The sequence below is a fragment of the Mauremys reevesii genome, linkage group 8, assembly GCF_016161935.1.
Source record: "Mauremys reevesii isolate NIE-2019 linkage group 8, ASM1616193v1, whole genome shotgun sequence".
NCBI classification, from domain to species: domain Eukaryota; kingdom Metazoa; phylum Chordata; order Testudines; family Geoemydidae; genus Mauremys; species Mauremys reevesii.
Genome location: NC_052630.1, coordinates 49,314,963 through 49,338,462, shown reverse-complemented (window position 1 = coordinate 49,338,462; position 23,500 = coordinate 49,314,963). Strand labels below are relative to the sequence as shown.

The following is a 23,500-nucleotide window of genomic DNA, read 5'->3' as shown; positions in this document are numbered from 1 at the left end:
CAATGGAACTGATGCTGATTTTGGATCCAGGCATCAGAACACTTGAGCACAGGTAGGGGTTTTTGTAGGGAAACAACACACTAGATTTGTTTATGGGTGAACTGATGGCTCAAGGGAGTACACTAAAGTTTTGTTCAGGCTAGACAATAGGACCTGATCATTCCTGGCTATGGGTGGTGGTCCTTGGAGGGAGCTCACAATGCAATTAGGGAGCTTTCCTATTTTGGATACCAATGAAGGATTTATTACTAGAATTGGTCTGATAACTACTGAGCTTGGTGTGGGCAGGCGGGTTTATTAACATCTAGAGCAGCGATTCCCCCCTCATGCGGTGCTTCCCTGCTTTTCTGGTCCCAGAGTTCCATGCAGTTCTTGCCTTGGAATCTCTCTTCTCTATTCTGTATGCTAACAGCGATGCCTCCCTATCCCATCTTTGATACAAATGAGGCTAAGGGAGGTTCCTTACTCCTGGCACCCTTGTCCCGAGGTTTAGGTGTGTCTCCTACTGCCTTTTCATTCCTTTTTGTAAGTCCTTCTGATCAGCTTTGGTTCAAGCAAAGGCTGTGGGGTGGGGAAGGTCATTTGTGAGACAGACTGGGTACTGTGCCCTGGTTCCCCAAGAACATAGAGCTGACAGGTAACACCCCCACATTCAAGGAGTTTGCACAGGATCCCTGCCCCCTTCCTATTCTGTGATTCCTTCACATTGCTGGGAGGAGCATGTGTTCAATCCTACCTTTTACCCATATTCTGCCAGTTGCCAAGCCTGCAGAGGCTCCTTTTTTATAGCAGCAATGGTTGAGCAGCTTCCTGTTGCTAATACAGGAAGCTACAATGAATTCCACATTAACCAACCTGGGGGCTAAGGCTTAGTTCTGTTGACCTGTAGGCTCCTAACCATCTCAAAGTAGGGTGGGAGGAAGTCAACAGTTGTACTGTACTCTAGTAGACAGCACCACCTTTTTTAAAGAAAGGCGGTCATGCCTATAGCAACTTAGTAATTCATTAGTTTGGTACAGAACCTTCCTGTCAATGATCAAGAACTTTACAAAGGGTCGAGAGTAGTTACGCTTCTGCCTTGTGCTAGTCCAAACGTTCTTGCATCTTTCCTTTCTATGGCTACTAACTGCACTGCTGTTACTCAGCCGTGGCTCCTGCATTTTGGGGAGGTGGTTGGAAAAATGGGTGGATTGCCTGCCACAGGCAGATGCTGGGTAAGCTTGTCACATTCAGCTTTTCCTGGGTGCACTTAAGCAAGTCTCTTGACTAGCAACAGGTATCTGCTCAGCATGCTTTCTATAGGGTTCTTGCCATTGCCCTTTTGTAAAGAATGGCAGGCAAGAGCTACTTTCCAGCGCAGTAAGCTAGTAACTAGAGTCGAAGCTGCAGATTCCACACCTATAATTAAGCTGGCTTCAGCAATTTAGACACGTCTGTCCTTTTGAGGTTTGTTTGATAGTTTCTCCTGCTTCCTGCATGTAGAAAGTCACTTGAGCTGATTTTTGCCCCATTAGGGCTAGGAACTAAATAGCCGAAGGCAACCAAGTGACACGTTGACTAGCACACAATAGCTTAGGATTTTTCTTTTTACGTTTGCATAATTATCAGCTTTACAGACATTTCGGATGAGCAGAACAATAAAAAGCTCTTAGGGGGAAGGGGAGGGAAGAGATACAAATATTTCCTACTCCTCAGGGAAGAGGAAACCACTTGATGGAAAGAAATGCTTTATAAGTGTATTTTATTTAAATATTTTCTCCAACCTGAAATGGAAAACAGGTAAGTGTCTTTGCTTGGAAGAAGGTTGTGTAAACAATGCACTTGTAGAACTGATCTCTGCAGCACAGCAAAAGTCCCATATGGAAGGTCCATGTCAAGGCAGCCTTTGGAGTAGTTTCAAATATCTAATGGCATATCCCCTTTGCCTTGTTTCTCTCTGCTTTCAACCCAGGCCTTGTTAATGGTTCTTTTCATTTCATCATCTCCCTCTGCATACATCTTTTTCAGAAGGTTCATCAGCCCCTCACCAGGGTCTGAGGTGTCATAAGAGGCTTTCCTGTAAGACAGGTGGATATGCATGAAACAAGCTTATCACTGTATTATCATAATGCCTAGGAGCCTCAGTCATTTGTAACAATTCTCTGCCAAACTTTAAATGTTTTGCCATTTTTTTTGTGTAAGAATTATGTAGAATTTTGCCTTGGGTTTTGGGAAAGGGTGTTATGGAGTCTCAAGCTGAGTCCTCTGAGCTTGGCATCTTCAAAAAGAGAAAGAGGGCATTGTCTAGACTAAGTGGAAAATAAAAAAACATCATGTTGGAGCTGTCTCACCCGCCCTGCCACGTGCTGCTCCTGCCCTCTGCCTTGGAGCTGCTCCCAGGAGCCTCCTGCTTGCTGTGCAGGGAGGAAGAGGGGGGCATCCCCCTCCCCCGCTTACCCCTTCTCCATGTAGAGCAGGGTGGGGACACATATGCTGGCCGCAGCTGCTGTCTCAACTTCCCGAGAGTGGTGTCAGCATACTTAAAGGGGCAATGCGCATCTCTCTCACACACAGGGTGTGTGTCTTTGTCTCTGTCTGCCATGCTGCCTCCCCTCCCTCCATTCCTGCTGCCTTGTAGAGTGTGAGTCTACATTAACAACAATGTGGTAACCCTTGAGGGCTCAGCCGAGCGCTAGTTCATCATTTAGCAGTAAGGCATTCCTGGGAAATATCCCACCCTCTGACTTCACCACCTCAACCAAGCTTCACAATCATCATTGCTATGTACAGTATTAAATTGTTTGATTAAAACTTTTACTGTGTGCACGCGCGTGTGTATATTATATATAGTTTGTCTGGTGAAAAAAATTTCCCTGGAACCTAACCCCCACCATTTACATTAATTCTTATGGGGAAACTGGATTCCCTTAATTTTGTTTTGCTTAAAATCACATTTTTCAGGAACATAACTAAAACGTTAAGTGAGGAATTACTGTAGTTTGACTTCTATTTTGGATGGGCAGGGGCCAGTGGGGCTGGAGCCACCTCTGCACGGGACTGTCCGGGGAGGAATTGCCACCTCCACCCCGACTCACCTCAGCAGGTCACCCGCCTGTCTGGGTTGGGCGGGGGGGGAGTGGGCACAACCAAAAATTATAACTCAAGGGGGGGAGGGGGGGGAAGAGGAGAGCTCAGCTCAAAAAGTTTGAGAGCAGCTCAACAGCAGGGAGAGGGGTAGCTAGCGGCTGTATGCGGGCAGAGAGGTAGCTAGGGGCTGTGTGTGGGCAGAAGGGTAGCTAGGGCCTGTTTGCTGGGAGGGGGATAGCTAGTGGCTGTGTGCTGGGAGGGCTCCCCTGCAGCTTCAACCCACTGCATCAGCAGGAGACAAGGGAATGCTGCAGCTGCCTGCTCCATGGTACCAGCCAGAAAGCAGCAGCTTTCCTGCACTGCCCAGCTGTGGCCTCCTGCCTCCAACCTGACCAGTGGATGGTGAGAGGAGGTGGAGGAAGGGGTGTGTGTGGAGCTGCCCCGGGACTGCCCTGTTCTTGCACTGTAGCTTCGGGATTGGGGGGAGGGAACATCTCCATGTCCCTCCAACTCTGCCCATGGGCTCAGGGCTTCTGCCCCGTGCGGAGTGTTGGGGTTTGGGAATTCAGCCCAGCTGCTCCTGGTTTCAGCCCCACTCGGGGTTCCAGGGATTGGGGCACTAAACCTGCAGCTCCCTGCTTCAGCCCCTCTAGAGGTGCTGGGAACCTGGCTCTGGGTTTTAGCCCCAGGGCCCCCCTGAAAGGGTTCATGGACCCCCTGTTGAGAACTGCTGCCCTAGAGTGTGACAGCAAGATTGTCCCAGGTGATCTACAAAGTGGCTGGGTCCTGCAACTTTAAATAATAATAAAATAATAATAAATTGGAGATATACCAATCTCCTAGAACTGGAAGGGACCTTGAAAGGTCATTGAGTCCAGCCCCCTGCTTCACTAGCAGGACCAAGTACTGATTTTTGCCCCAGATCCCTAAGTGGCCCCCTCAAGGATTGAACTCACAACCCTGGGTGTAGCAGGCCAATTATATATTGTTACTAACACCTTGAACAGGGAGTCAGTGCAGACCTTTGTAGGGCTGGCTTAGTGGTAAAATACTGCATTGCAGGAGACATATGTTCAATGACCAGTACCCAGTCCCTTGTGCAGCATGCACCAGAAGGAAGCAATAAACTGCTAACGAATTATGAGATATGGATGCAGAAAGAAGGTAGTTTTGATCAGAATTCTAATGTTTCAGATAGCCCAATCTCTACCCATGAGCCCTCAGAAGATTTGCTGGCAAAGCTGACAGGCTCCTGTTTTATTCCTCCTTAAAAGATTGCAGAACGGAGCTACAAAGGAGGGACATAAAGAGCCTCAAGCCATCAACAGAGATGTGGAAAACACTCCATTACCCCCTGCAGGGAAAAAGCCTCTAAGAGCATTTAGTCCCAATTAGAGCAGCTATTCAGAAATACAGCCTCCAAGATAGGACCATGTGGCTTGATGAACAGTTAACTTGAAGCCTCTCATTGCTAGTCTTCACCACAGTTCTCTAAACTTCCTGTGCTGCACCATTCACCAACATCCTATTAAAATCATTTAAAGGATGTACCAGGTGTATCCCACCTGAAGCATTCAAGCAGTAGAAGGCGGAAGGATTTTAGCAACTCAGTGCAAATTCCTTCCCAGTGCACTAATCTTTAGTGCCAAAGGAATCCCCAGATCAGCTGATTACTAAAATCACGAAAACAGTTATGAAATAATTCTCAGGATGTAAAGCAGCTTAAACGCTTGGCCCTTGGACCAACAATTCTCATTTTGTAGACTAGAGACGTTAAAGTCAAGTACACATCTGCTTTCGTTGGTGACTAATGCAATTTTGTTAGGGGTGGAGTGAAAGGGGGGACACTCACTCTTTCTCCTTGCTCTCTTTTTCCACCTGAGTCAGGCAATCCCATTTTTCCTCCCGTTTCTTCCTACATAATACAAGGATCATATCCGTCTTGATCTGTAAAGGGGGGCAAAGAAAAAAAAATCTGATGGTAAGATGTGAATTAAGGATACTTATTGTAGGCGATACTCGTTGCATCCACAATAATTAAAGTAGCAGAACAGTTTCTGGTATTATTCTATTGCTGGATGCTCATACCTTTCTCAGAGAGTTGCTGTCTGGGCTAGTTTTTTCTTATATGGGGCATATTTTTATATCTATATCAAGTATTTGGCTCTGGGGCACTAAGGGTTACTTTGTTTTGAACACTCTAAAAGGGACACAGTCATGTCTAACAGCAGTCAGTATTAAAGGGAGACAGAAAGTATTCTATGAATTCCAAAATACACTCCCAATGCAGGAGCAGACTGGCCCACAATACTTGAGATCCTGAAAACATTGTGGTCTGTCTGGTCAATGGCCTTTTTACCTGGTCAGAGGGACTAGACACCAATCAACGTTAAAGATCCAATACCTACTTTCTTTCTGTGGTGGTTCAAAAATATTACACCCCAGTGGAAATCTGGGGAAAAGGATTAGTATGAGCTTTTCTAAGGACTGTCTCAGAATCAATGATCAGATACGAACTTTCTGATCCCTGAAACTCAGGCACACCACCCACCTAACTTCTAGCACTACTCAGCACCACCTGGAATTAGCAGACATTATCTGCTGTGGTCTGTGCTAGTAGTACAGCCCAGCTTATGACTCCAGCCAGTCCACCTCTGCACTTTTTACTCGAACACAAGGACTCAGCTTATGTTTTCAAGAGTATGGCTTAAGGACTCAAAAGAACCTACAGAGGCACACAATGCACCTCAGTCTAGACTCTCAACAGCCTCTGCTTTTCCACTTCAGACCCACAGCCCACTTCTAATCTGATCTGCAACTCCCTTTGCTATTCCAGTATTTTGTGATGAGGATAAATGGTCTAAGAGTCCAGTAATGATAACATTGAAATCAGGGGTAACTCTATTTGTACCCATATCTTCAGGGATAAAAAGCTAGTCTGAAGACATCACCAAGCCTCAGTGCAGCACCCCAGTGAATTACAAGCAAGACCCTGTGTACTCAGCTGTAACTTTGACCTAAATTCTGTAATCAGACCCCTGCATTCTGCTTCAGATCAATAAAAACCTGTTTTTTAATTCAATACAATATGAAAAATGAATATCTCTATAGAGTATCCACATTATTTAAGCTGATGTTAAATTCAATTTATTTTACACTGCCCTACAGAACTGTGGACCACAACCCACATTTTTAAGTTATATATGTCTAGGACAGTGTTCTCAACCTGTGGGCTGCTTGGGGCCCAATCAGCACAGATCTGAGACCATGTGACATCCTTAGGGCCATAGAAGTAGTATTGGATACGGCCCACAATGGTAAATAGATTGAGAACCTATAGGTTTAGGATGACCAGGTGTCCTGATTTTAAAGGGACGGTACCGATACTGGGGGGTTTGTCTTATATAGGTGCTTATTACCTCCCAGCCCCTGTCCTGATTTTTCACACTTGCTATCTGGTCACCCTATATATGTCATTTGGGGAAGCTGTAAATGTTGGCAGTTGAGTATGGGGCATATGTGGCTTTTGGCACATAGGAATGAGAGGTGATTTGGGTCTGCAGATAGGCACACTAGCTGGAAGTTAAGATAATTAGCGCTGGAATAGTTAACAACATTTTCTATCATTCAACTTCAAAGCCAACATCCCAATGAGATAAATGGGCAGCTCAGCTCTTGTTTCAGGCTGTGTACAGATTCAGGCATCTATTTACTTTCTGGGCTTGTCTACCTAAATATTTTGTTTGTGGCAAAGAAAGCTGGGGCGTGAACCTACTCCGCACTAGCCTGCAGTGTACTAGGTGTCCATTTGGACCCTGCTGAGGCACATTAAGAGTTTGTTCAGGAGATATCAAAGCACACTAACAAATTCTTAGTGCACCTCAGCAGGGTCCATATGGACAGGTAGTGCATAGCAGGCTAGCACGGGGTAAATTCACACTCCCGCTTGCCACGAACTAAGTGTTTGTGTAGACAAGCCCTCTCTTCATGTTTGGAAAATTTTTCTTTGCAACCATAAGGGCTAGATACGGGGATATTTAGGAGCCTAAAGATGCACAGAAACACTTAACAGGATTTTCAAAAGCACCTAAGCAGTTTGGGTGCTTAACGCCTATTGATTTCAGTGGAAGTTAGGGCCCAGACCATCAAAGGTGTTTAGGCACTTTTGAAAATCCCACTAAGCATCTGTCTGCATCTTTAGGAACCTCTATACCTACAAAAATCTGTCCCTTGATGTTTTAAAATAAAAGCATGGATCAATCTGGCACACAATTCTGCAGCCACAGAATACGTGAAAGTCACCATTACAATTCCCATTAGAGGCTGGAGAAAGCAAGAGAGAAAGTTTGAGGTTAGAGCAATCCTATAAGGCTAAATTGGAGGATTCTACTGAATCGGGCTAAGATGACTCAGATGGTAAGGGGGTCTATACAAGTACCTCCAAAGATAAGATACACAGACCTTCCTTGAGCTGCATTCCACAGAGATGGGTTTCAGAAGGTTATTGAATGTCATGGAGTAATTCTTGCCATTGAGATTCTTCACTAGCAGATCAAATGACCTAGAATGGAGAAAGAAAGGAAGTGTGTAATGAATGCACACACTTTACTTCCCTATCATACACAATATGCAAACTGACCCTTAACAAGAGAGGGATACAGCCCCACTCCTTGGGAAACTAAACCCACAAACTTTTGTTGTTTGTCCAGCACTTTCCAATTCCCTACTTGTTGCAATATTGGAAGATTCCTTGAAAGGACTATTGTCTAAAGGTTACAAGGAACTACAAGTCAGAAGTCCTGATCAGATTTCTTTTTATGGCTCTTACTGTGGGACCTTGGGTAAATCACTTAACGTCTCAGTGTTTCAGTTTTGTCACTCATAAAATGGGGCTAATAACACATCCCTTACGACAGTGTTTTACGGCTTAATTAGCATTAGTAAAATGCTTTGAGATCCTCTGAATACAGCTACATATGCATGTGCCAAAGTAACCCAGAAAGGGACTCAATACAACAGGCCTCTGAATCTCAGGTACAGCTCTTCCAATATGCTCTTCCTGGTACAGCATAGCAACAGTCTGGACTCACCTCTCTGTAAAGTGGACCTGCACATTCTCAGCTGGAAGCTGCTGCACTCCATTTAAAGTGATGTAAATCTTCACAAACTTATCCGACTGATCCCAACCTGCAAGGGAGAAAATTAGATACGTTTCTTCCAGCCTTCCTCTGCCTGCTCATGACTGGTGTTCCTCTGAAACAACAATAGCAACCCCAAAAGAGAGCATGCCTTCCACTATAGGCCATACAATATTAAAACTGCCTTCAGAGGGCCAGGGCCGGCTTTATGCCGATTCCCCCGAATTGGGCCCCGCGCGTAAGGGGGCCCCGCTCCAGGGGTCTTCGGCGGCATTTCGGCAGCAGGGGGTCCTTCGGTGCCGCGGAAGACCCGGAGTGGACCCCTCCCCCCCCACCCCCCCCAAGCCCCAGACCGCTGCCAAGTTTTCCAATCGGGCCCCGTGGGTCATAAAGCCAGCCCTGCAGAGGGAAGCCATTAGCTGCTCAAAGAAGGGTGGAATGGAAGAGGGGAGGCCAGGCATGCCCTTTGGGGCTCTGCTCCCCTGGTCCCCATAGTGCATCAAAGAGCAACTCTACCACAGCAGGGAGAAGCAAGGCACCTCTGCCTGACTTAGCGGAAAGGGGTAGGCAGGATCAGAGCCGAGTGGCAGGTTTGGCTGCATCTCTTCTGGCCTCCTACTTTGATGCCCACTTTCACCCAGTACTCCATTCAATTGGGGCAGGGTACTGGACTGTGGGCACTATCTCCATAGATCAGCATGTTGGACACTCCCTGCACCTTTTGCCTGGATTGAAAGTGAAGAGCACCTGGCTCTTTCCCTCATATCGGCCAAGTATTGGGAGGGGTCAGGAGTGTGCAGGACAGGGACCAGTAATCCCCTCCCCATTAATGCTGGAAGATTTGGGACTGCGTAAATCTGCCACCCTCCCCACACACTGCAGCTAAACCTGAAGAGGCTCTCAATGCCCCCCAGTGGTAGCTGCTAGGCTACCTAGCCTGACGGATCTCCTGCTGGTGCCAGGAAAGGGGCTCCTCCTCAGATAAAGCAGGGATGGAGGCTTATTTTTGCTCTTGGGATCCCTTAACCCTTCTCACCTTTAAAACACAATGCCCATATTGGGCAATTATCATCCTTGTAATTTAAACACACACACACACAAGGGGAGTACGAGTGACAAACTGAGTTAACCAGTTAACCACCAGTTGGCACTAATGCTCTGTTCCTTTTACATCATTAATCTTAATGTGATGTTATATGATTCACATGGTCATATTTTAATCATAGTTGCTACCACTGTTATATAATTGCAACAAATCTTGTACAAAGTATGTCATGTAAGGGGTCTATGGAAAAGTTATGATTTGCTTAATATGATTATCCTATTTGTATGCATGCATCATTTTTATATCTAAAGTTGTGAATACTGGCTCTATACCTGTATTTCAAATGTGTTTGCTTCTGGGTACTACCCACAAGGTATCTAGCCAGCACATTGTGAAGGGACTATTCAAGTTGAATGGCTCATCACAATGGCCCATGGAAGACGCCTATCCACACCTAGGGTTGCCAACTTTCTTATTGCAGAAAACAGAACATTCTTGTCCTGCCCCTCTGCCCCACACTTGCTCACTCCACTCCCCCTCCTCTCTCCCCTGCACCCTTGCTCATTTTCACCAGGCTAGGGCAGGGGTTGGGTTGTGGGAGGGGATACAGGCTCTGGGCTGGGGGTGTGGGCCAGAAATGAGGGGTTCAGAGTGCGAGTGGGGGCTCTGGGCTAGGGCAGAGGGTTGGGGTGCAGGCTCTGGGAGGGAGTTTGGGTGCTGAAAGCAGCTCAGGGCTGGGGCAGGGGGTTGGGGAGTGGGGGCAGCCATGGGGCTCTGGGAGCTTCAATAGGAGCTGTGGAGCCAGCGCTCAGGGCAGTGCCTGTGCCAAGGAGTTGGAGGGACATGCCAGCAGTTTCTGGGAACCGCACGGCCCTGGCTGCTGCAGCCAACTGGACTTTTAGTGGCCTGGTCAGCTGTGCTGACCGGAGTTGCCAGGGTCCCATTTTGACCAGGCTTCTGGTTGAAAACTGGATGCCTGGCAACCCTATCCACACCTGATGGACTTTCATGTGATCGTTCTAACTAGAGTATGGGTAATGGCCTCTGCTATAACTCAGCAAAGCATGCAAGGGCATGTGACTAAATCATGACCCTAAATTCCATCTTGTTACCTGTATTTTTCCACAAACTGTGCGGAGGGCTTTGTTTGAAACAATGGATTTTCCTCCATATGGCAAAAACGATCAAAGGCCCTGGAAACATCCCAATTTTGCCTCTTTCCTGCTCTGATCTCTGGACTTATATGAATGGGAGCATTCTAACCAAGGGACTGAGGACCTTCCAATGATTTGGGAGCAACCAGAGACTTAACCAGTTAGCAGTTTATGCCATCACTGTTTCAAGCCTTATCCAAGAACTCTTTGCAACACTAAAGCTCACCATCTCTACTATGGCACTGATCTTAGAACTGTACTCATGTCTGTAGGTATAATGAGCTTTTAACAAATACTCTCTCTTTTCTTTTTAAATAAATTTTAGTTTAGTTAATAAGAATTGGCTAAGCATGTATTTGGGTAAGATCTGAAATATTCATTAACCTGAGAGGTAATGTGTAACCTTTGAGATTGGTAGAACTTTCATATTTGACTTGGCAGTCTGGGTGAAAGACCAAGGCTGGGTTGCTTTAAGGGAACTGTGTTTTGTCTTCTGGGTGACCAGTAAGGTATTATAGAAGCTATTTTGTGGCTAGCTTGGTGGATCTAAGTATTGGAATGACCACCAGCTTTGGGGATTGTCTGCCCCATTCTGCAGTTTGCCCTAATTAAGTAAACTCAGTGTGGCTGCCTGGGACTCTGGTCACACACAGCTCTGCAGGAAGTGGGGATGGAAGAGCAATCCTACCATAACTGTTGATTTTCACTGTGTATCCCCCAGCTGGTGGTTTCTCTTCCTCCATAGTATCTTCTTTTAGCTTGGGTGGTGGCTGGTTCTTGATTTCCATCTCTAGCTTGTACTTTTCTGCCATCAAGACATCATGAGTTCTTTTTCTTGTGGCTTTTTTCAGGAGCTCTTTCACCTCTTCCAAATCTTTTTCTAGCTGGGTTTAAGAATTGAGATCATATATGTACATTAAACACGTGCCTCTTTATCTGAGGTTTACTGCTGAGCCCATTCACTTATCTCAGTCACAGAAACTGGAGATGGATTATATGACTGAACGGGTCTTGTCCATCCCAACCCCACACCCTGGGGCCAATGTAGGACTGCTACCTATAGTGCTTTGTCCAGTCTAATATTAAATATTGCAAAGCAACAAGAATATTGCCACTTTCCTATTCAACAGTCTGCAAATTTCTCCCAATGTTTAGCTTGCATTTTCTCTCTAAAAACTCCAGATGTTTTTACTCATTGAGGCAGAGACTTTTTCTTCTGTGTTTGTACTAGCATAACAGGATTCTGGTCCAGGACTTGGACTCCTAGGTGCTATGATACAAATAATAAATAAGAAGAACATATGAGCTCCCACACTGGATCAGACCAATGGTTCATCAAGCCTAATATCCTGTCTCTGACAGCGGCCAATACCACAGCATACAGGATTGGGCAATTTGGAGGGATCCACCCATGTCTTCTCGTTTAGGGTCTCCCCAAGCATGGGATTACATCCCTGACCATCTTGGCTAATAGCCATAGATGGACTATCCTCCATGAACTTATCTAATTATTTTTTGAACCCGGTTATACTTTTGGTCATCACAAAATCCCATGGCAACCAGTTCCACAGGTTAATTGTTTATTACATGAAGAAGTATTTCCTCTTGTTTGTATTAAACAGGCTGCCTATTAATTTCATTGGGTGACCCCTGGTTTTTGTATTGGATGAAAGAGTAAATAATACTCCTCTATTCACTTTTCCACACCAGTCATGATTTTATAGATCTCTATCATATCCCCGCTTAATTGTCTCTTTTTGAAGCTGAAGAGCCCTAATCCTCTTAGATCCTCTTATGGAAGATGTTCCATATCATTGATCATTTTTGTTGTCCTTCTCTGAACCTTTTTCAGTTCTGAACTGGACACAGTATTCAAGATATGAGTGCATCATGGGTTTATATAGTGGTTTATATAGTAGCATAATGATATTTTCTATCAGTTAATAGTTCCTGACATCCTGTTAGCATTTTTTAACTGCTGCTAGGCATTGAGCAGAAGTTTTCAGAGAAATATCCACAATGACTCTTAAGATCTCTTTTTTGAGTAGTAACAACCAATTTAGACCCCATAATTTTGTATGTACAGTTCATCTGCCATTTTGTTGCCTAGTCACTCAGTTTTGTGAGATTCCCCTGTAATTCTTTGCAATCAGCTTTGGACTTTACTATCTTCAATAATGTTGTATCATTTGCAAACTTTGCCATTTCACTGTTCACTCCATTTAACGTATCATTAACGAATATGTTAAACAGCACAGGTTCCAGAACAGATCTTTAGGGGGCCATGCTGTTAATCTCTATTCATTATGAAAAGTGACAGTTTATTTCTATGCTTTGTTTCAGGTCTTTTAACCAGTTACTGATCAATGAATATCCCATGACTACTTACTTTACTTAAAAGTCTTTGGTAAGGGACCTTGTCAAAGGCTTTCTGAAAATCACCCTTGTCCACACGTGCTTTCTTGACACCCTCAAAGAATTCTAATAGACTGATGAAGTCATGACTTCCTTTTACAAAAGCCATGTTGACTCTTGCCCAACAAATTGCATTAATCTATGTGATTGATAATTCTGTTCTTTACTATAGTGCCTATCAATTTGCCCAGTACTGAAGATAGCCTGACTGGCCTGTAATTGCCAGGATCACCTCTGGAGCCTTTTTTAAAAATTGGAGTTACATTAGCTACCTTCCAGTCATGTGGTACAAAGGCTTGTGTGAATGGTAGGTTACAGATGACCGTTAGTAGTTCTGCAATTTCATATTTGAGCTCCTTCAGAACTCTCGGGAGAATACCACCTGGTCCTGGTGACTTGTTACTGTTAAATTTATCAATTTGTTCTAAAACCTTTTCCATTGGCACATCAATGTGGGACACTACTCCACATTTGTCACCCAAAAAGAATAGCTTTGATGTGGGTACCTCCCCCACATCCTTTGCAGTGAAGACCCATGCAAATAATTACTTTAGCACCTTTGTCATTTCATGCCCCCACTGCCTATTTGGCAGGCTTCCTTCCTCTGATGTGCGTAAAAAAATTCTTACTGTTAGTTTTTGTGTCTTTAACAAGTTGCTTTTCAAACTCTTTCTTGGCCTCCCTTATTATATTTAACCTGCCAGAGTTTGTGCTCCTTCCTATTATTCTCAGTAGGTTTTGACTTCCAAATTTTAAAGGATGCCTTTTTGGTGGCAATTCTTTTGGTCCTTTTATTGTTTTCTCTGATTTGGGGTATACATTTAGGATGAGCGTCTTTTATGGTGTTTTTAAAAATAGTCCCCTTGCCACTTGCAGGCATTTATCTCTTGTGACAACACCTTTTAATTTCCAACTAACAAGAGTTCTCATTTTTGTGTAGTTTCCCTTTTAGAAGTTAAATGTTCCTATAGTGGTATTTTTGGTATTATCCCACCTACAAGGATGTTAAATGTAATTACATTATGGTCACTATTACCAACTGCTTTAACTATAATTACCTCTTGGACCAGATCCTGTGCTTCACTTAGGACTAAATCTACAATTGTCTCTCTCCCTGTGGGTTCCAGGAGTAGCTGCTCCTCTAGACAGTCATTTATGGTGCCTAGATATGTTATCTCTGCATCACTCCCTGAAATGATATTTACCCAGTCAAATGAGGATAGCTGAAAACACCCACTGTTATTGATCTTTCTGCTTGTGTAGCATTTCACAGTCACTGTCACCATCCTGGTCAGGTGGTCAGTAATATAGTCCTACTATCCATGGAATTTCTATCCAGAGAGATTCTTGTGGCACAGTTTGTTTCATTTAAGATTTTTACCTTATTTAACTACTTAATTTATTAAAGAAAAAAATGAATACACACAGAGAGATGATAGTGATATCCCCATGATAAATTTCAGAAACATATGGTAACTATTTATCCTGCATTTCTGTCCATCTCACCTGCACTCTGCCCACTAAATGTTTCTTGGGACACTTTTATTTAACCACCTGAGCACTTTCAAACAGCAGCCTTAAAAATCAACCTACTGGAGAAGTGTTTCCTCAGTTCTAACCACTTCTCAGATGTGAAATTCCCCTGCAAAAGTTACACTGCTTTAAGATACAAGACAGACAGTATTCAGTCTTGGACCAGCAACATAGTAGTCCAATACCATACATTTCCAAGGTAGAAACTGGAACTTTGTGCCAATAGAAGGGGGAAAACTGACAGATTTTTCCAGTTGGACACACAGCAACTGTTCTATTACTGGTAGCTTCTGAAGGATCAGATCTTAAAATGCAGACAAGTAGTTTTTCTCCATGACAACTAAGATTGCAACTAATCACCCCAAAGCATATTCCAGAATTTTAGCTTCCACTTAGAACTAAAGACAATAGAAATCAATATGCCCATCCAACACATGGGACATTTGCCCGAGGACCACCAATTAAGCTGAAATACACATTCCCCTGGAAAAGTCTTCCAGCTACTCAAAGCAGTGACTCCTACCTCTTTTCGTAGAGCTAGGGAGAGAGACAAGAATAACTCTCTCATGTCCTGTTCAAAGTGCTCTATCTCCTCCTCCTCCTATCTGTTAATCAAGAACCATAGATGAATATAGAAACTATATAGGAGGTAAGCTGACTAGAAATAACTTGTTAGTCAACCCCAGTAAAAACCAAAGATCAATTGTGACAAACTGCCTGCTATGCCAAGAAAGCCAAACCAACTAGCCTTCACCCCAAATTAAAAGTTTTATATTTGTCTGCTTGATGACTCAAAGGCACTCACTCTCTCTATGAGGTTAACTTGTTCCTTCACAATGTTTCTTTTTCTAGTGAAATGAAAGGTATTAAATATAATCAAAGAATGTATGGACTGTGTCCACTAAATTTAAAGAAACTGTGATAGGGTATGTACCCCTCAGAGGCTTTGAAAGAGAAGCCAATTTATATACCAGCCTGCACCTGGCGAGTGGGCTAGGCTTAACTGAGAATGAAGCCCAGCTGGGGAGGAGCAATTATAAAGGCAGGAAGTTGACAGCAGAAAGGAGTTGTGTGTATAAAGTGAAGAACTCTGGGAGTAGAGAGATTATGAGGGGAAAACTAAGAGAGAGAAAGCAAGCAAGCAAGCATGTGCCCTGGGATCCTTTCCTATGTGGGGAAGTCTGGCAAGAGGCCAGGAGCGGGACTAACTAAGCAGGCTCTGGGAGTGCAGCAGACTCCAGTGGTAAGCCCTGATAAAAGGACAGGATTTGGACTACCAGGGGAAAGACCAGGAAGGTGCTCAGTTCAGGAACAGAGCAATAGAGATGAGGTCAAGCTCAAAGAGGGCAGAAATTGGTTTTAATTTGTAATGTGGGATTTTTTTATGGGGATTCCAAGGGAGAGACCCCTCAGAAAGAGAGAATCAATGGAAAGCCCAGAGAGAAGAGCATGAAAACCATGAGGCCCAGAAATGGGGCAGATGATCCTTTTGTGAGGGCATTAGACTGTTTTCTTTTGGACTTTGTTTCCCTGGAAGGAGTGGTCTAAATCGTGACCCAGCTGGAGGGCCAAGTCACACAAAGAGACTGACCACTACAGCAGCTGTCAGCAGAGGGTGCCAGATGCGGAGAGAGACGCAACACCATGCACTCCAGCAGTGAGTGACAGAAATTATATGGAATTTTGTTTCTCTAAGTGATAGTGACACTATAGAAGGGGTATGAATTGTATGGTACAAGAAAGAAAAAAATACTGAAAGATAACCACCTGTATATAGCCTTGACATATTAAAATACATTGCTTAATGGGGAAATTCCAAATAACAGCCTGGATAATACAGAAAATTACTGAAATATAGACCTTGAAATGAATGAAAAAAGCCTCCATTAAGAAAAGTATCAAAGAAATGTTACACTGATGCCATCTACTGGATATCAATGGCAACAACAGAGAAACTGAAATCCAAGAGCCTATCTGGCAAATGGACAACAGAAATAAGAATTACATGTGCATAAGCCCTGCCTGGCCCCCGATGAACCCTGAAACAGCATATATAGACTGAGGTCACCATGTGGGACCCCACCGTTTTGCTGAATTCACAAAAGCTGCAAAATTCAGAAGTGCTACTGACGCTTGGACTAACCCCATGAAGAGACTCCCCTATCCAAGTTAACGAAACTGAGAAGTGGTGAGACTCACTCCAGAGATAGTAGTTTTGCTTTGTTTTTTAATGTAAGTAACTGAAAGCTCTCATGGTGAATCTACACTTTCTAGTGAGACCTCAAATAACCATATTTTGGATTTTAACTAAGGAATGCTAGATGTATGTTTCTCCTTTGTAAGTCCAAGCACACTGGCCTAAGAGAACCTCAAACAATAACTTTTAGCAATTCCTTTTGATGTTTTCAACTTGTCCAATTCAAACCAAACACTGGAAAGAACAGGAACCATATTCATAAGAGTGCCTTAAGACAAGGGTATCCCTTTTGGAAAATTACTTAAAGTGCAATAAATGCACTAGAGAGACTAAAGAACTAATGATGCCTGGTGGGAAGTGTAATAAGAAATCTCAGTGATTCCTGTTGTTCAGTAGTATAAGTGCTTGGCCTCAATGCTGTTCTATATCAACTGCTTGCAAGACAGTATGTTGTATTCAGTACATGGCTAGAATATTATATATCCAAACTCAATAACACTGTAGATTACAAACCTATGTGGTTCTTTAGGAATAAACTTATTGACTAGTTAAGAACAACTAAGGCTATGTCTACACTGCATTTCGTCATTAAAACTTTTGTCACTCTAGGTGTGGAAAAAAACACACTCCCCCAAACGACAAAAGTTCTAATGACAAAAAGCGCCGGTGTGGACAGCGCTACGTCGGCAAGAGAGGTGGTTTTATTTTGATGTCAGGAGAGCTCTCTCCTGGCAACAAAGAATGGCTACGCTATGTACCTTACAATGGGGTAGCTGTGGCAGCACAGCCAAGCCGTTGGAACATGAGCAGTGTAGACATAGCTTAAGTATCCTGATCTGAACAGTAGCATTCAAGATAAAAATAACCTTGAAAAGAACATGGCACTGAAGTTAGTAAGCTAGCATTCCCCAGACTCAATAAAGAAGGGGTTATCCTAATTAAATTCCATTCCAATATTAACATTTATCAAATAGCAAATCTATTGTTTTAGATTGTAGCTTTTAATCCTGACACCTCAACCGACTAATTAAAAAAAAAACTAGGGCTGTCAATTAATTGTGGATAACTCGTAATTAACTCAAATTTAAAACTGATTAATCGCAGTTTTAATCACACTTAATAGAATACCAATTGAAATTTATTAAATATTTTGGATGTTTTGGATACATTTTCAAATATATTGATTTCCATTGCAACACAGAATACAAAGTGTACTGTGCTCACTTTATATTTTTATTACAAATATTTGCACTGTAAAAATGAAACAAAAGAAATAGTATGTCAATTCATCTCATACAAGTACCGTAGTACAATCTCTTTATCATGAAAGTGCAACTTACAAATGTAGATTTTTGTTGTTCTATAACTGCACTCAAAAACAAAACAATGTACAACTTTAGCACCTACAAGTCCACTCAGTCCTACTTCTTGTTCAGCCAATCACTAAGAGAAACAAATTTGTTTACATTTACAGGAGATAATGCTGCCAGCTTCTTATTTACAATGTCACCTGAAAATGAGAACAGGCGTTCACATGGCACTTTTGTAGCCAGCATTGCAAGCTATTTACGTGTCAGATATGCTAAACACTCGTATGCCCTTTCATGCTTTGGCCACTATTCCAGAGGACATGATTCCATGCTGATGATACTAGTATGAAAAAAAAAAAACAAGGTGTTGATTGAACTCTTTGGGGGAGAATAGTTGTCTTCTGCTCTGTTTTACCTACATTCTGCCATGTATTTCCATGTTATAGCAGTCTCAGATGATGACCCAGCACATGGTGTTCGTTTTAAGAACACTTTCACTGCAGATTTGCAAAATGCAAAGAAGGTACTAATATGAGCTTTCTAAAGATAGCTACAGCACTCAACCCAAGGTTTAAGAATCTGAGGTGCCTTCCAAAATCTGATCAGGACAGCATGTGGAGCATCCTTTCAGATGTCTTAAAAGAGCAACGCTCCAATGCAGAAATTACAGCACCCGAACCATCAAAAAGAAAATCAACCTTCTGCTGGTGGTATCTGACTCAGATGATGAAACTGAATATACGTCGGTCTGCACCGCTTTGGATCATTATCGAGCAGAACCCATCATCAGCATGGATGCACGTCCTCTGGAATGGTGGTTGAAGATGGAAGGACATATGAAACTTTAGCGCATCTGGCACATAAATATCTTGCAACACTGGCTACAACAGTGCCATGCGAATGTCTGTTCTCACTTTCAGGTGACATTTTAAACAAGAAGCGGGCATTATCTCCTGCAAATGTAAACAAATGTGTTTGTCTGAGCGATTGGCTGAGTGGACTTTGTTTTGGTTTTGAATGCAGTCATTTTTTGTACTTAATTCTACATTTGTAAGTTCAACTTTCATGATAGATTGCATTACAGTACTTGTATTAGGTGAACTGAAAAATACGTTCTTTTTTACGGCACAAATATTTGTAATCAAAACTAAAGTGAGCACTGTAACACTTTGTATTCTGTGTTGTAACTGAAACCAATATATTTGAAAATGTAGAAAACATCAAAATATTTAAATAAATGGTATTCTATTGTTTAACAGTGTGATTAATCACATGGTTAATTTTTAATTGCTTGACAGCCTTAAAAAAGGATCCCATGTCACACTTGCGTGGCTCTGGCTCTTCAGCACATCCTGGCTATGACTGCTCCAGTTACTTCTCTTTGCCTTCTAGTCAGATTATGTTCAGCCCTTTATATTTTGGTGGTCCCGTGACCTTTGGGCCACTACAGGCCCAGCAGTTCCAAAAGCAGGGTGGATAAAAATGAGTAGTTTGTTTTTAAAATTAAGTTTTTTTTCCTCAAAGCATTTTATTAAAAAAATCAATTTTAAATAAAAATCCATCTAAAGAGGGATTATTAATTCCATAGTATGAGACAATATATTCATGTCATGTTTAAGAAAATGTTTTGTAAATGAGTTCCAATAGTTCATGGATTAGGGACCCAATCTTATGGAGTTCCAGGGGCTTCTGTATAGATTTAGGTTAAACTTTCTATCTACCCAATGAGACTCAGTGCTCAGTCTAGAACAGTGGTCCCCAACCTTTTCATCTGGCCCGTGGCAGTGGTCGAGCATCTGCTGAAATGCCACCGAATTTCAGCGGCAATGCCTCTTGATGACATCGCTTGCCGCCGACAAGCGATGTCATCGAGAGGCCTCGCCGCCGAATTTCGACAGCATTTCAGCAGATGCTCGACCGCCGGCCAGGACGCAGGCGCATTTAGATGCCCCCGCGGGCGCACCGCATTAGGGACCGCTGGTCTAGAAGACACCATCAGAGATGCTTAGTTCTGCAGTTCTCAAACTGTGGATTTGTGTCTCCAGAGATAACATACTTGTTAACAGCAAACATGTTTTTAAATAATATACAGAGGTGAGAAATAATAGACCTGAAGCTTATTGTCCCTCTGCAAATTTGTGTACACAGAGTCAATTCCTTACCTCTCTCTAAAAGTGCAAAGTTTCAAAACATTCAATGAATAGAAGATTGTTGGGGGCTGAACAGATCTGGACAAGGAGAAGAAGTCTGGAGATAAAGGTGAGCAGGGAGGGACAGGTAGTAGAAACAAAAGTGAAACTGTTTGAGCAGCATATTCCAGAAGTCTTGAGGTCTTTCTGACCGTAGCCTTCATTGATTTGAGATCTACCATACCATTCTCTCACTGGAAGGGAAAACCTATAACGGCAGCAGGTTGTAAAAGAGACCCAGTTTGGGAATATTTTAATGAAGTTCCTCTACTTGTGGGTAGGACAGGCATGCATGCAAAACGCAAACAGTGTAACAAAGAAATGCAAGGCCTGGTTGCCTGAATGAAACAACATCATGAGAAGTATTCCTTCTCAGGAGGAAGCTGCGTTGAAGATGATGAAAGGAACATCACTTTTAAAATGTATAGTGTGTACCTTCTAAAAATGAAACCTACATCTCTGAGTTGTGAAGAGTATGTATTAAGTTTATAACCAACACAAATGCACTTTTATGTACAAATCCATGATTAAATTGAGTCTTCCTGACTAGTGATTTAAATCCTGATTAAATCAAATCCACTCTATCCAAAAGGCTGCTGGGCCTTAAAGAATGTTGGTGCAATGGTCTGGCCCTTTATTTTGGGCACATGCAGAAGGCATCATACCAACCTTCAGCTCAAGGTGTTTTGAGTTCAAAGCCAAAACTATGTGCTTTCTTTCTTCATCTTCTTAGCATATTGTTCAGTCTTGCCCCCGCCTGCTCAACTGGGTAGAAAGGGGAAGACTATTCAGTGTCTTCAAGAAGTGTCTGTGCTGCAAAAAGATACTGACTATAGCTAAGCCATGGACATTGTTTTGATATCAATTCCTTACACAACATCGTCATTTGGAGGACCATGTCTAAATGGCTGACTGCATTTCAGGTTGCCATGGCCTGGCTGGCCTAAAACTTAATCTTCAGTTTCATTCTGTTTGAGACAAAGAAAAGCAGGACTACTGGATGCTTCAAGTATGTTTCTGTTTTAGACTTATGCAAAACAGCCTTTCCTGCTTGCTCTTCACTCCATACATTTACAAAGAACTATTGCTTGGACTCTGCCTCTAGGGAGGAATCCTGCTTTGTTCTGTCTGGCGGATCCTCTTTCCAAAGTCGGGGAGCCCAGTAGGACTCTTGCCTCCTAGAGTCACCCCCATCCCATCCCATCATTCAGTTTTGGATCATCAACAGGGTAAGTATAACTGGACCAGTATAGTTAAGCCAGTAACCTGCTACAACTATCCCTATGGGCCTAGAAAAAACATCTTTAGAGTAGGGAATTCTACTTGTTTGATGCCAGAGAGCAGAGGCCAGAAGTGAGACGTGTGCAAGACAATACTTTCACAGAAACTGAATTACAGATAAGTAATTACACCTTTTGTTCCTCCATTCTTTTTGCAGCACTCAGAGGAGAGGAGGATGGGGTGAGGACCCTTCCCATGGGGGTGATGAGCTGCTAAGTATCTGTGGGAAGCTGGACAGGTGGAGGGTTAAAGGGCAATGGGTTAATACAACTTTAGTAAAGCACTAATACAATGCCTTTTGTCTTCAGAGCAGTTACAACCATTACATTCCACTGTGTCCTCCTCTGGAAAAAGCTGAAATTTCCCCCCTTCTAATGGCACAAAGTTCCATTTTCTAGCTTTGAAAGGTTGTAAGATATTGAACTTACCTTAATGCATGTAGAGCAGGGGTGGGCAAACTATGGCCCAGGGGCCACATCCAGCCTGCCAGATGTTTTAATCCAGCCCTCAAGTTCCCACCAGTGAATGGGGTCGGGGGCTTGCCCAGCTCCATGCAGCTCCCGGAAGCAGTGGCATGTCCCTCCTCTGGCTCACATGCTGCCCCCACCCCAAGTGCCACTCACACAGCTCCCACTGGTTGGGAACCATGGCCAATAGGAACTTTAGGGGTGGTACTTCTGGACAGGGCAGCGCAGAGCCACCTGGCTGCCCCACCACGTAGGAGCCAGAGAGAGAACATGCTGCTGCTTCTGGGAGCTGCTTGAGGTAAGCACCATCCTGAGCCTGCATCCCTGACCCCCTCCTGCCCCAGCCCTGATCCCCCTTACCCCCTCTGAACCCCTCAGTCCTAGCCCAAAGCCCCCTCCTGCACCCCCCAGCCCACCCCAGAGCCTGCACCCCCAGCTGGAGCCTGCTATACAATTTCCATACCTGGATGTGGCCCTCAGGGCAAAAAGTTTACCAGCCCCTGGTGTAGAGTCAGCATAGCCAGTCCTATGCTTCCTTCTTCACACCCCAGTGCAGGTGCCATGAAGGATGTTCCCCAACTCAATATGTACCATCTGGACCACAGGCAGCTAGAACAAGCTAATGTGTACCCTGGCTGGAGCAGACTCATGGAGCGTCTCCTCCATTTCCTCTGTGGGAGAGGAGAGCCAGCCTTTCCAAAGCACTCCCTTTGGAGGCAGAGCTCCTAGCTGATCTCTATGGGGCTCCCACGGCCAGGCAGGGAAGAAGGGCAGGCACTGGGAGCAATGGCAGCCAGAGGTACTTTCTTCTCCTCCCCCTGGGATGGAGCAGGCAGCCTGAGTAGCTGCAGCAGGGAAGGACCAGCAGCTGCAGGGGCAGTAAGGGGAAGGTGGGAGGAACACTGACTCCCGTGGGGACAGGGACAGGGACAGGGACAGGGCCAGACCCTTCCATTTAAAACGGCAGCTCAGAGAGCACATGGTAAGGCCTAATGACACAGGAAGCAGCTCAGCCAGGCAGGCGGGAGGGCCAGCAGGGCTGAGTGCCCAGCAGCTCAGAGGGCCGGGAGGGGGCCACTCATTTGCCATATTTCTTGTGCTCGCAGGAGAGAACTATGGGGTGTGGCACTCCCAGAACTCGCGTGTGCGCGCCCGGGCGGGCGCAGGGAGCTGCCCGCGCACCTGGAGCGGGGGCGGGGCAGGCTGGGGCCCAGGGGGGCCACGCTTCCAGGCAGGGGTAACGGAGCCCAACCAGCTGGCCCGAAGGCAGGAGCAAGACCTGCCCCTACCGGCCCTCCACTGGGCTCTGTGTGGCCCCACATTCCCTGCAACCCCCCCGCCCCCACTGGGCTCTGTGCACTTTGCCCCGCAGCCCCCGGGCACTACAACGTCCCCCAAGACCCACTCCCTGGCATCCCCAGGCGCCCCTCACCTCCTCCCGCGCAGACGCCATGTCAGGGATGCTGCGCCCGATCTGGGGGGAGGGACAGCCGGACACTGACACAGCCGCAGCGGAGGCTGTTCCCGCCCCGCCCCTTCGGAACTTTCCGGAGCCCCCGTCCGCCACGCCCCCTAGTAACGATCCCAGGCTTCAGCCTCGGATCAGGAGCCGGGACCACGCCCCTTAGCGACCAGCGCCACATAAACCACGCCCCTTCTTATTCCCCGCAGGAAGAGGCATAGAGTTCGCGGGAGTCCGAGTGTC

At 44.5% G+C, this 23,500-nt stretch overlaps 1 protein-coding gene across 5 annotated transcripts; it reads right to left on the bottom strand.

Annotated features, from left to right (window-relative positions):
* Nucleotides 1–677: 677 nt before the first annotated feature.
* LOC120370380 (calcyclin binding protein) lies at nt 678–23,381 on the bottom strand. Of its 5 annotated transcripts, XM_039484980.1 has the most exons (8): nt 23,228–23,367; nt 13,877–14,007; nt 11,600–11,673; nt 11,092–11,287; nt 8,157–8,253; nt 7,528–7,627; nt 4,919–5,013; nt 678–2,056 (listed from the first exon to the last, which is right to left on the bottom strand). In XM_039484980.1, the coding sequence occupies exons 4-8, from the start codon at nt 11,213–11,215 to the stop codon at nt 1,897–1,899; spliced, it is 576 nt and encodes a 191-aa protein (XP_039340914.1). In that variant the 5' UTR covers nt 11,216–11,287; nt 11,600–11,673; nt 13,877–14,007; nt 23,228–23,367; the 3' UTR covers nt 678–1,896. The 5 variants fall into 5 exon arrangements, with proteins under 5 accessions (XP_039340914.1, XP_039340912.1, XP_039340913.1 ...); XM_039484978.1 differs by lacking the exons at nt 11,600–11,673; nt 13,877–14,007 and adding an exon at nt 21,460–21,558 and having other exon boundaries at nt 23,228–23,329; XM_039484979.1 differs by lacking the exons at nt 11,600–11,673; nt 13,877–14,007 and having other exon boundaries at nt 23,228–23,381.
* Nucleotides 23,382–23,500: the final 119 nt, after the last annotated feature.